Consider the following 14,091-nt stretch of genomic DNA (forward strand, 5'->3'; position numbering starts at 1 on the left):
TTTAACGGGGTCTTTGACCAACTGTCGCATGCTTGTAGAAATCTATCTAATTCACCTTTCTAGGTAGGTTCCCAGGTAGGGGTGTTCCGTTTCCGTCAGCTTAAGTACCCCAACCTAGACAAAACCCGCCTTAGACAAGAGGTCCCTTATAGATAGATTTAATACAATTTTAATCTTTTATGCCAATCAATTTAATCCTATTAAACCGATTTAAAAGATTAAACTAGGTTTCTAATCCCATTAGAACCTTTGAACTTAGGTCTATCTCAATCCAATTTTAAAACCCTTTTAAAACATGAGTTCACCCTAAGTTTGCATGTAACTCTTTCTTATCGATTTTAGTTCTAGTTTCTATTATAACTCTTATAACAGAAACAACCAAAAAACAACCACAACGCAAAGCTAACACATACAAGGCATTCATAACGATTACAAACAAGCTAAGTGTCATGCTCCATGCATTGTTCATTCATAGCTACTTTTTATATAACACGTATACAAACAAGCAACAAATCAAGCAAAACATGCTTCTATTCACCCTTATACTATAACGCTTATAATATAAAGATGATGCATGATAACGCTCACTGCATGCACAAATATAACTCTTATATTTTCATGATGCATGTGCATGCTCTCATGTAATTTCATCATGCAATATTATAACACTTATAATACATGATGCATGAATGATTGCACAACCTAAGGTGGGTTTCAAATCTATATGTCAAACATTTTTCCATATAAATCACATACATCTCATGTATAATAAAAAAATGTTGATGAACCGGGAAAAATTACCTCAAATCCTTTCAAACTAAAGCTAACTATTACAAAAACAAGGAGTCTTCGGCAGCAAACCGGGTCCTGAACCACCCGGGTGAAGTAACACGTCTCTACTGATCATGTACTAAACTCCCCGCGATCATCTACACGAAAGAACAAACACTTTGCTCAATCGTTTACCAATGCTCCTAGAGCTAAACGATCGTTTAGCAGCGATCGTGTACCTTTTACTATACAATGAAGCATGAGTACGTGATCGCGCAGCACGCTCCACAAAACGATCGCTAAGCGAGCGCCTTCATATGGTATACCGCATGATCCTGTAGTCAGTAACTTTGGGATGAGGCATGCTAACTACACAATCGTTTAGCGTGCGCTTTTTTCTCAACGATAAGAATCATATGCTCCCACTACGATCGTCTACCTCTAGCGTCTGCGCGATCGGACAACCAACGCTATGCGATAGAGTAAACAATTTACCCCATCGTTTAGCTATCGTTTAGTAAATACTAAACGATCATATAGAAAAATCTATACGATCGTTTAGATAAATCCCAGCAATCTTTACCTCAGGCAACACGACACGACCAACTCTTAGTCTTCTTCTTTGCTAAGGATTTCCATGAGTAGCGGAAGGATAGTTCCAAATTTCATTCGTATATGAACAACACAATTACAATCACAAACGGAAACATACGGTCATGCACAAAATGAAATTACAGCATGCTTTACTAAACGATCAAAGGATAGAATTAACATACCTTTGAAGACTCATCTTCAAGACCTTTGATCACAAACGCTCAAACAACCAGAAGACTGCAACACGAACGCTCGAACACTTCGACCGCAACACATCACGATCAACAAAGAACTTGAACACCGCAATCTCGAATATCACAAACAATCGGACTCCACACGAACACCATGAACGGCCTTCAAATAAACTCGACAGTGTCGAGTTGAGTATGACACCACCACAATGGCTACCTTGGTATTCTCAATGTGAGAATCCAGAAGTGTGGGCTATGTGGACTTAGTTAGAAGAAGAGACTAGAGGAAGAACAATCATGTAAACGATTGAGCAAGTGGGAGATGACAGTGTCTATCGTATAGACGATGCCCAATCGTTTAACAAACGCTATGCGATCATTTAGCTAAAGTTGCACGACCGTTTAATTCATCGGCCAATTGAGTGTCTATCATATAGAAACATTCCACGATCATCTAGTCTCTCCAAGCCGTTGTTTAGTAAATTGTATTTACTTGATAACCTTTCCGTGAGTAACTTTCCGAGAATGGAAATCTCAAATCAACAACTACTAAATTTAGGAAAACATTTTTTCTTTTATCTCACGGTTATCATGAAACTACCAATAACCTCCCACTCAATTGGTTATTAGAGAAAAAAGAGATAATTATCCAATAATTAATATTATTATAAATATATATGATAACCACTTATCATACTATATTTATAACCTATAGTTTTAATATTTCATCTCATGAAACATATAAACCATAGCTCTTTTTCTATTCCATGGTCCTTAATGTAAATCTCATTTACATTAACCCACCACTTGATTTATCTCATATACCATACTGATTATATCATATATAATCAAATTATCTCTTGTCAATTTGAACATTTCAAATCAATACCGAGAACTGATTCTCAACTTGAATCCATTGTGGTACCAAGGGGACCTTGTAAACTTGTAGCTTGAAGCTCCAACGGTACATGAATAACTGACTAAACTCTTTAGTCATGGGATCTACCATTTGTTAATTGCCAGATACTCCACTAAAGACCGACGGTTGAACTCTTCTTACTATAGATATATTATGTTTCCATCTTAACCAATCAACAATGCGATAACCCTTCACAGATCGCTCGTAAGTACAGCTGGGTCAATAACTGTTATGCTTCTATAGTTACATCTAACTCCTTAAGTACCACTGATCCCTCTAATGAACATAAGTCATAGTCTTACTATGACTGAGTCCTCTCTTCCAAAGAGAAGCTGTGGCCACTATGTTCAAGCCTCAGAATCAAAGAGGTTTGCTGTTAGCGCAATATATACCATAATCCCCGGCAACGACGCCAAAAACTTGATGTGTTTGAATTGTGATGCGTTATGTGAGTTTGCAGTGATATGTTATGCAGTGAACATGCAAGTTTTCCTAACAAGACCCAAGTATAAGCCTTCTTAGGTTTCCTGGTAAGTCCAGGATCAAACATAGGGACTACTAAGTAAATATGCGACAGACTCTTTGATTCTATTTCGGTGACAAATAAATGAAGTGGGTATTGTTTGAGTAAGATTTTTCCTATGCGACGGAGTTGAACGCAAAGTGATGAACGCGTAGAGTTACAATGAGTATGCAATGAAGGGGTTGAGAAGGGGTTTAGCTAACATTTACTAAGATTGTGCACAAGCTATGTGATCATGCTACACACAAATATTAGTACTATATTTCTCAATGCATAATGCCATTATTCCTATTTCTAGGACGCATGCGATATGCATACAAAAATGTCGATAGCACTTATTTCTAAGCCTCTACTCTTGTCTATGCAATGATGCATGATGCACACATAAAACAAGGTGACCGCATACAATCATACCTATTTCTAGGGTGCATGCGATGTGTAGATAGCAATAGAGCTTATGTCTAAGTCTCTATTTCTTGCTTATGCGGTTCTAATCCAACTCTCTCAAGCCTAGAATCTAATCTGACTCTTTCAAGCCTAGATTCTATCTTTAGACTACTCTCTCAAGTATGTCCAAATGATGAATGACGCATACATAAGACAAGATGATCGCATAAAATGTAAATCTTAAGTCATGCTAGCTAAGTACTTCTCAATCCATTCAGAAATTTAGCTACTTATGCGTGGTATAGAGAGATTGAACATAGATTGAAATGAGATTTCCATTTTCTGTAAATAAAGTACTGAATACAAAATATCAAATGGATTTGAGAGATAAGAAGCCTGGTAAGCAATGTCTTGCTTCCTGTGGCTTTTTACACTACTTTTGTTCACTCCAACTCTGTTCAAGATATGTATTCTTACTCTCGCAAGTGTTAGCCCTCTCTCCTTTGTAACGCTTTCCGGCAGTCTCTCAATCTATCCGGGAATGATCTCTCAGCTTCTTTGTCTCCTTGCTCTTCTCCGTCCTCTAAGTATATGTATGAGTATGTGTGTGAACAGACTAACTAACTCTCTATTCCTAAGTTCGTCCACCTCTTTTACACTGGTGACCTTCGGTATTTATAGAGCTCAAAGTGAAGCAGTCTTTCTTGCGAATGATTGCAATGATGAGCGGCATTAATTCCCCTGCTCTGATGCACTAATGGTCACCGAAAGTTGAGTGTACTTGCTACAGTTTGGCTCCTAACGTCTTGTCAACTAAATTCGGATTCGACTGTTATTAGTTTTCTGTCCCATCATGATTTATTATGTTGTCACCTTGATGCGCAGTCTTTATGCGGCTGCCTTTTTAAGGAACTTCTCACGATCGCATGTCTTATGATCGCAATCTTCAAGCACGCTGATGACTTTTCCTTTGGATTGCAATTTCATATGCGTCATCACATTATTCCTGCACAAAATAAGTAAATTAACTGTTTTTATGCGATGGGCGCTTGCGATCGCAATTCCTTTCAGTTTACCGCTTTCGGACATGATATTGCTTATTTTACCATCGCATTCTCTCATTGTTTTACTTATTTGAGCTGTAATAACGTGCATTTCTACCAGCTATCACAATCCCAACAGCTTCAAGCTACAGGTTCATAAGGTCCCCTTGGTAGCTCAATGGATTCATGTTAAGAATCAATTTTTGGGTTAGTATGAAGGATTTATTATTAATTGCTATAAAGGAGAAAAAGAACTATAGTTTATATATTGCATGAGATGTGATATTAAAACTATAGATTATGAATATATTATATGTTTGTAATCATATCAATTATGGGATAATTGGTTCCGGTTTTTTCCCTCAATAACCAACTTAATGAGAAGTTATGATCAGTTATGGTAACTGATGGATAAAATGAAAATCATTTTCATTTTTTAAATATGCGATAATTAAGCGATTCATATTGGACGCATAAAGAAAAAGCTATACGATAGCTTGAGAGCATAAACGATCGTGCAACAAGTTTTCTATACGACAGTTACTTGTTTTCTAAACGATCGAGTATCAGTCTATATGATAGAATTTAGTCATCTCTCACTTACTCGATCTGTCCATTCCTCCTATCTTCTACCAAATCCATACAAAGCCTACAACTCTTGGATTCTCACACCGAGAATACCAAGAAAGCCTTCTGGTGGTGTCTGCTTCCCATTCGAGTGTCAAGTGAGATTTGTTCTTGTTCGAGGAGATTGTTGAGGCGTGACGTTCGTGTTGGTGAATGATCGTATAGTAAGAAATTTATATGAGAATCTCAGAAGGATTTAAGGTACCTAAAACATAAAAATCAAAATTGTATTTAATAAAGTTATAGAGATTGCTATATGAATTGAAACAACAATGTGGTATAATCTTCTGAGTGGATATTTGTTGAAAGAAGGATATCAAAATAATCCAATATGTCCATGTGTTTTTATAAAGAAATCACAGTCAGGATTTGTTATTATAACTATACATATTGATGATTTAAAAATAATTGGAACTTCTGAAGAGCTTTCAAATGCAATAGAATATCTTTAAAAAGAATTTGAGATAAAAGATCTCGAAAAAATAAAATTTACTTTGGCTTGCAAATTGATCATTTAGCATATGAAATATTTGTTCATCAGTCAACTTATATAGAAAAAATTTTGAAAATATTTTATATGGACAAAGCACATCCATTGAGCATTCCAATGAAAGTTCGTTCACTAGATGAAAAGAAAGATATATTTCAGCCTCGAGATGATAATGAAGAATTTATTGGTCATGAAGTATCATATCTTAGTGCAATTGATGTGCTTATGTATCTCGCTAAACAAGACCAAATATTGCATTTTCAATAAATTTATTAACAAGGTATAGTTCTTCTCCAATAGAAAAATATTACAACAGAATTAAGTATGTACTCCGTTTTCTCCAAGAAACGATAGACATGCCTTTGTTTTATTCAAATAAATCAAGTTTTGATTTAGTTGATTATGCAAATTCTGGATATTTATCTAATCCACACAAAGTTAGATCTCAAACTAGAAGTGTACATAGTCGAGGTTGGAAGATTTTTGTAGACCAACCCAAAAATTCGGATAGGCTAATAATGAACCCTATTAGTTTTTTTTTTTAGGGTCAACCCAATCCAACCCAAAATTTTCGAGTTGGACTGGATTGGATCACCGATTTTCAATAGGTAACCCTTGACCCAACCCGAATTTAATATTTTTTAACATTTTTAACCCAATCATGCTATATCATGACGATCGGTGAAACAGACTATAACTATCACTTCCTCAAATTTATGATAACTATCACTTCCTCAAATTTATGCAATTCACGAAAATAGTGTGCATAGATTAATAATTTAACATATTCCTGAAATTAAGACAACAAAACATACATATTTCAAATAAAAAATGGATAAAGGAGATTCAAAATGGATAAAGGAGATTCAACAACGATGACCTAACCGACTCAACTTTAAAAAACTGGTACACAACATCTTAAATGATATCTGTTCGTACACCATTAATATCCATACGAGCCAAATTGTTAATCCACCTCTCAAGGTGATCAATTCAATCTTAACTTCATGAATTTATCTAATTTATATATTTATATTTTATATTATATTTATTTTAATATATCATGTTTCCTCTCATATAAATAGTAACAATTAATAGCTTTTGAGAGGTGATCAATTCAATCTTAAATTCGTGAATTTATCTATTTTATATATTTATATATTATATTATATTTATTTTAATATATTATATTTACGTTTTCTCGCAAATTCACAATAGTAATTACCTCGAAAGAAAAGAGATAATGTTTTCGTCAGAATTTACTTTATTTATACATTCGTTGAACAGTTCCCATATCCAACACAATATTTCTCGATCAAAAAAGTCTAAAGAACAAAAGGAAAAAAGGGGAAAAAAAACATTCACTCCAATGATGTTAGCAGAAAGAAACGAAATAAGAAACACAACTAAACCCATTATTGAAAATATTTTAATTATAATTATTCATTCATCGAACTTGGTCCCAGCTTTTCTCCTAAGATCAACATCTTCATCCATCACCTTCCCATCTTCATCCTCCCTCTCCCTCCTCCTCCTCCTCCTTCCTTCTTCACCCTCTTCCTCACTCCCCATTACCTTCTCCTTTATCTTATTCGTCGTATCCTTTGCCGCCTCCCATGCCCCTTGCACCGTCTCCTTCGCCTTCTCCCCAATATTCTGCACCTTGTTCCTCCCCTCCCCCGCCATCTCCTCCGCCTTCTCCTTCATTCCCTTAGCCCCTTCCTTCGCTCTCTCCGTCGCCGCCTCCGCTGTCTCCGCTGCTCGGTTCGTTCCTTCCTTCACCTTCTCCTTGGCGTCATGCGTGTAGTCTTTTACCTTCTCCTTCGCCGCCCGGGCTGTCTCTGAGGCTTTGCTTGTTTCTTCCACTGCCATGTCTTTCGTCCCCTTCGCATAGTCTTTTGCCTTCTCCTTCATTTCTTGGGCTCCTTCCTTCGCTCGTTCCTTAGCATCTTCGTATGCATAGTCCGCCCTCGAGTCTCTATTCGCATCCACTTCTTTTCCATCCTACACCACAATTGAAAAATAGAGTTCAGACCCTGATACCATGTTAGAAAGTAAACAAAAGAAAACGACGGAAAAGAAAAAGTTGTACCCATGAGGGATGTTTAGAGGCGGAAGTAGAGAAAGAGAGGGATGAAATCTTGGTGGAGCGTTTGAGAGATGGAGGAGAAGCGTTAGGATTAGGGAAAGCCTTGGGCTTGCAGAGGTTGAAGATCACATTCTTGGCTAACGAAATGCTCACTGCCATTTTCTTTCAAATTTCTTCTTCCTAACACCGATTTCCTTTAATTTGTATTATGTTTTTCTGAATTAACTCAAACTGAAGGTACCTGTTGATTTCATGGTACAGTTATAGGCAGAGTGGCAGACTTTAGCACGTGACACGTGGCCTTCCTTATGAAACGTGGATCATGTACTGCTTGCCTCGTTCTTCAACTGTTTCCCTAGTGAACACGTTCAGAAACCAACACATAATAACATTAAACCCATTAACTTCTTTTTATTTTGCAACTTTTAATCTTAATTCATTTCTTTTTTTTTATCATTTCACTGTTACACTTATATATCAATTTAGTTTTTAACTAGTTTTAGTTTTTACATAGTACATCATCCGACCGTAATCAATATTCAATCAATCAATTTTTCTTTTTTTTTAATAAATCAGATGTGTTTCATTTTAAAAAGGTATTGCAATAGTAGCCAATCAAACATAGAATTGAGTAAGTTTGTCTTCAAGTTTTGAAAATTTTTAAATATGACAAAATTTATTTTTAGATTAAAATCACATTAGAACGTAATTGAGAAATTATTTCAAATGGTAAAACTATTGAAAATATTTTTAAGATCTAAAATTTTAGAACTATCAGTGTCTATTAGCGTTGATAGTTGTAAAATTTTACTATATTTTATAAATATTTTGCTTCATTTTATGTTTGAAAACAATCCTTTTAATTTTAAATTTTTTCTTATTGCAAAATCACCCTAAATTATAATTAGAGGTCTACTATGTCATATCTCACGTGTTTTTTTCTTCCGCTTCTTTGAGAGTTTTTTTTATTTCTTTGAAGTTTTCCTAGGTTTTGTTTCTTTCAGATTTTGATTCGTTATGTTGGTTGGGTTTCGATTCTTTGAAGCAACGGTGTTGAAGTTCGATTCCTCGAAGATTTTGATTTTGATTTTGATTTTTCCATTCACATTCGGTTGGGGTTTGATCACCTATTGGTTTTGATTTCTTGAAACGTTTGATAGTGTTTGATTCCTTTAATTGATTTTTCTTCCTCCATTCAGTTTCAGTCAGAGATCAATCACCTATCGGTTTCAATTTCTTGAAGTGTTTGATAGTAATCGATTCCTTGAAGATTTTGATTTTTCTTCCACCACTAAATTTTGGTTGGGGTTCGATCACCTATTCATTTCGATTTGTTGAAGTGTTTGATAGTGTTCGATTCCTTGAAGATTTTATTTGCTTTCATCCCCTGTTTCATAGAGATTTTTCTTTTCCCTTTTCTCATATGTGAATCAAAACTATCTATCCCATGTACTTAAATTCTTTGCTTGTAAATTTTTCTCTCTCTAAACTGGCTTCTAAAATCTTCTTTTCTCTTGATTTCCTGAGGATTAGCGTATTTTATGTTTAACTTTTCGTGATTAAAACATTGTTGCACATAGATTGTTTAATCAAATTCCCAAGAATTAATGGCCATGTCTTGTGCAAGAAGCTTTGATTATTGAAGGAATTTATATTTGCAGTTCATATTTGTAGACTATCTACCACTAATCTGCTTGAAATTAATGACGTTCATTCCTTATGTATGTTTTTCTTATTGCAATTGAGCGAGTGGGAAGAATTTGATTTGGTATCAGGAATATTAGTCTTTTTAATGATGTAAGAACATTAGGGTTCTTGAATGTTGCTAGAAGATATTGTACTACTGTGAATGTTTGAGATTTCTTGCCAATTTTTCGTTCTGTAAAATTAGAACACAAAGTCTATTTAATATTTCGAACATGTGGTCGATGCGAGAAGCTTGCGAACTGCATGTTATCATTATCAAAGAATAGAAGGTAATAAGAGGTGGCAATATCATAACAACTAACTATATGTCAAAGAGTAGAAGGTAAGGTAAGCAGATAGCAATATTAAAAGCTACTACCTTTTATATCAAAAAAATAGAAGGTAATCAGATAGCAATATTAGAAAGTAATATTTATGTGTCAAAGGATATAAAATAATTAGATGGCAATCATAAGGAAATCAGGAGGTAGTATTAGTAACTATATCATGTGACAAAAAATAGAGGTAATCAGATGTCAATTAAATGACAATATTAGAAACTGCTAAACGAAGAAGAAGAAAAGAAATTGCTAACTAATTACCAAAAAAATAGAAGGTAGTAGATGACAATCAAAGTCAATCAAATGAAAATATCAAAAACACAAAAAATCTAAGGTAATAAAATGACAATAAAAAAGTAATCATAAACTTCAGAGTAATTAACAAAAAAAAATCAGATAGCAATCAAAAAACAATGAGAATGTAATCAAAATTTGCCCATATCAACTAAACTATGGCAGGTAAAAACTTACGGTATATGACAAACAAGTATTCCTTTCATAGCTAATATAAAACCAAACTTCCATGCTTAAACTATTGAAGGGAGAGAAGAATAATCAATCACAATGATTCTCTTTCGCTGGTGTATATTAATCGCCGTAAAAATAGAAGAAATTGATAGTGAAAAACAAAGCTGAAAGGACAAAGTATGTAAAAGTAAAAGAGAGGAAGAACTAAAGTTTAAGTATTTGAAAGTGAAATAAAAATAAGATAATAATTAGTATAATCAACAATTAATATCAATTAGTAATCAAATAGCAATTTGTAACATTAATAACCTTATGGCAATTAATATCAAATAAAAATCACATAGGAATCAAATAGCAATCAAATTTCATACGGTTAGTGAATTAGTAAGGGGATTTTTTACTTTTCAGTTTCAATGCCTCATTTGAATTGGACTAGGCTGACTGATTTTGCTTGTTTTGCAAAAGTTATATTGTGTGGATATTGGCCTGATTTTTTTAATTTATTTTGACATGTGTACGGCTTCCCCTTTTATAAATATGATATTCTAAGTATATCGGTAGTATATTAGATACAAAATGAGAGTCTATCAGACATCAATAAGTAATAATTAGGCATAAGTGTATCAACAAGATATCTAACATCAATCAACATTTCAAGTATATTAGCAGTATATCTAGCAACAATCACACATTGTAACCATATGTGGCATTTTGGACATTTGATTATTTCAATTGGGTTGGGCTGGTCTGTCATTTTTGAAAACTTAAAATTATTGGGTTACAAGCTTAATTTTCATATCGTTATTGTCATATGAACTCAATTCAATTCAAGTTAGTATTGGTATATCAACAATACATAATACTCCATAAAAATAAATTTTCAAATTTATTATTAGTATATCAGTAGTATATCATTAAGACAATTTCGTACCTAACTAGCTAGTATTGTAGTTGTGAATATATTAACCCTTTTAGTCATTGTTTAATTCTAATAACATCCTAAAAGAAATATGGCATATCACTTAATTACTTGATATACTTAAAAATAAAGTATATCATATATATATATATCATATATATTTACTCAATGTCAAATATATCATTTTAATAACGTACTTGATGTTGAGTATATAGTTGCATACACGCTATTATAATGATACTTTATTTTTTATATATGGTCGAAATACTTAATTGTTATACCTAAAATAAAATATATTAATAGTAAGGGTATTTTGGACTTTTACGTTTATAGTGTTGGGGCTGGGCGATGTTTTGCCAAATCAGTAAGGGGGTGTTTGAGGCATTGAGTAGAGTTAGATTTTTACCTCAACTTAATTCATGTTTGGCCCACTAACTTGACAAGTCGATGTTAAATAACTAACTCCACCAACTTCAACAGTGTTCACTATTGAAGTTTTCACATTAATCGAGAAACTTCATCTTCTCTCTTTCTCTCCCTCCCTCCCTCAAATGTTTTCAATGACTCCATCCACTGGCCACCACCGTCAACCAACTGCGTCGAAATCATTGTTGGTGACATGCTTCAACGACCACTTCTTGTGGCCAACTCTAGCGACCATCTCTAGCAATCAACTTCAGTAATCATCTCCGACGCCTAACTCTGGCAACAACCATTGTCAACGACATGCTTCAACAACCACCTCATGCGATCAAACTCCGACAACCACATCTCTTATGACTACCTCCCAGGAAAACCACCTCTGACAATCATCTCCAGTTACCACATTTGATGTCCAACTCCACGCAACTACCACCTCCTATGACCAACTTCAACAATCACCTCTAATGACCAACACCAACCATCAACTCCATCGATCATCTTCAGCAAGAACTAACTCTAATACCCAACTCAACCAATCATATACTCAAAGAACAAAAAAAAAAAAAAAAAAAAAGTCAGTTACAAAATTGAAATTATTAGTTCGTGATATTTCAATAGTCATCTTATATAGTAGTTTACACCCTCATAGCTTTACTTTTGGTTTCATCAAAATACCACATATGATTGGTGATAGTTGTTATCCCTTATATATTGATGGTCATCTCTTTATCTAGCTAATATGAGGTTTTGATCACATTTTTAACACCAACATATATGCATAAACTCTTCACATCATGATTTAAGTCTAAAAGTGTTTTGAATGAAAATGGAGAATGGTGATATATGGATAAGATGAATGAAGATGGGATGTATGACAGATGATTAACTCCTCTCTAAGTGAGAAAGGTAGGTGATGCATTGGGGTGGATGCAAGCACACTTGTAATGCATACAAGCTTTCTTAAATCAAATCCAAGTATAAATCTAACACAGGTTTCCTCGTAAGCCCATGATCGAATACAGGGATTTTAAAATAGTCTAATGCAAACTTTGCGTTTATCTCAATTGCAGAGTTCCTAGATTAATGTAAGTGAAGATTATTTACATTCATCCTCAATGCATGCATACAAGAAGACATAGGAGTTTAGAAGACAAAAGGGGGAAGTTATGGATAAATGGTTCTAAGTACTGATGATATGCGTTGATCCCCAGTGGGAGTAACAAACTTATGAGTATGGTGAAAGTGTGATGAAAATGAAGGAACTCGTATGAGGAGAATTATGAGCAAAAGTGGATCGACCAAATTCCATTAATTATTGAATACAAAATTTACAGTAAATATACAAATAGATATGCATTTAAAACAAAATTACAGCATGCTTTTCAAGAAAAGGTTTCAAGAAATATTACCTTTTTAGAACCTTTTCTTCACGATTTTCTCTCGAACAAAATCACTAACTTCTTGAAGACCTTCTTCAAGATAACCTCGAACCAAAAACTTGGACAATACCACAATAGAAACCTTGGTATTCTTAGGGTGAGAACCCAAGAGTGGTGGGCTCTGACTATTTTGGTTAAGAGGGAAAGGTTTAATGTGGAAGAGGAAAAAGATTGAGAACTCTTTCACAATAAACTCAAAAGACAGTATACTTTTGTTTTCTCTCAATCGTTCAACAACAACCATCGTAGAAGAAGAAGAAAAACTAGTTTTCTTTTATTCTACTTGCCATAAAAATATAACCACCCCCACTAATGTGGGTGGAAAGAAAATATGGGGAAGGGAGTTGTAACTCCCTTCCTTATTATTCAAATAATAATAATATAATATAAATAAATAAGATAACTAACTTATCATATTATATATATATATATATATTAAATTATATGTTATATCAAAAATAACATATAACCTATAGTTTTAATATTGTATCACATACAATATAAACTATAGTTTATTTTCTCTATTTTATGCCATTTAATATAAATCTCATTTATATTAAATTTAACAACTATGAATCCCACTTATAGAAAAGATATTTAAATCTCATTCAAATATTTATTTCCTCCAATTAAGCTTTAATCTCATTCAAATATTCAAATTAATCCAAAAATTGATTCTCAAGTAAATCCTATTGAGCTACCAAGGGGACCTCAGACCTGTAGCTTGAAGCTCCAACAGTTCGTGAATAATTAATTAAACTCTATAATTCCATTATTCACCATTTGTTAATTGTCGGGCACTCCATTAAAGACAGACAGTTGCACTCTTCGCACACAGATATATTTTTATATCTATTGAATAAAACCAATCAATAGTACGATGACCTTTACAAATTATTCGTAAGTACAACTGGGCCAATTACCGTTTTGCCCCTATAGTTACATCTAACTCCTTAAGTACCACTGGTCCTTCTAATGAACAATAGATCATAGTTCTACTATGACTAAACACCTCTCGAGCCAGGAGAGGGTGTAGCGCCACATTGTTCAAGACCCGGAATTAGCCTTTAAGTGAGTAATTTATCTACTTGCCCCTGCCTCGGGGAATGAGTGAATTCCATCTTGTGTAGTTGTGTTTTCAGCTCCCCAATCAGACGAATCCTCGAAATGGTAGGCTTGTT

At 34.0% G+C, this 14,091-nt stretch overlaps 1 protein-coding gene across 1 annotated transcript; it reads right to left on the reverse strand.

The window, feature by feature from the left end:
* Positions 1-6,819: 6,819 nt before the first annotated feature.
* LOC120069328 (uncharacterized) lies at positions 6,820-8,124 on the reverse strand. Its single transcript, XM_039021062.2, has 2 exons — positions 7,638-8,124; positions 6,820-7,549 (listed from the first exon to the last, which is right to left on the reverse strand). Exons 1-2 carry the CDS (start codon positions 7,791-7,793, stop codon positions 6,989-6,991), a joined length of 717 nt encoding a protein of 238 aa, XP_038876990.1. The 5' UTR covers positions 7,794-8,124; the 3' UTR covers positions 6,820-6,988.
* Positions 8,125-14,091: the final 5,967 nt, after the last annotated feature.

Source organism: Benincasa hispida, chromosome 8, assembly GCF_027475165.1.
Source record: "Benincasa hispida cultivar pf3 chromosome 8, pf3_genome.v1.1, whole genome shotgun sequence".
NCBI lineage: Eukaryota > Viridiplantae > Streptophyta > Magnoliopsida > Cucurbitales > Cucurbitaceae > Benincasa > Benincasa hispida.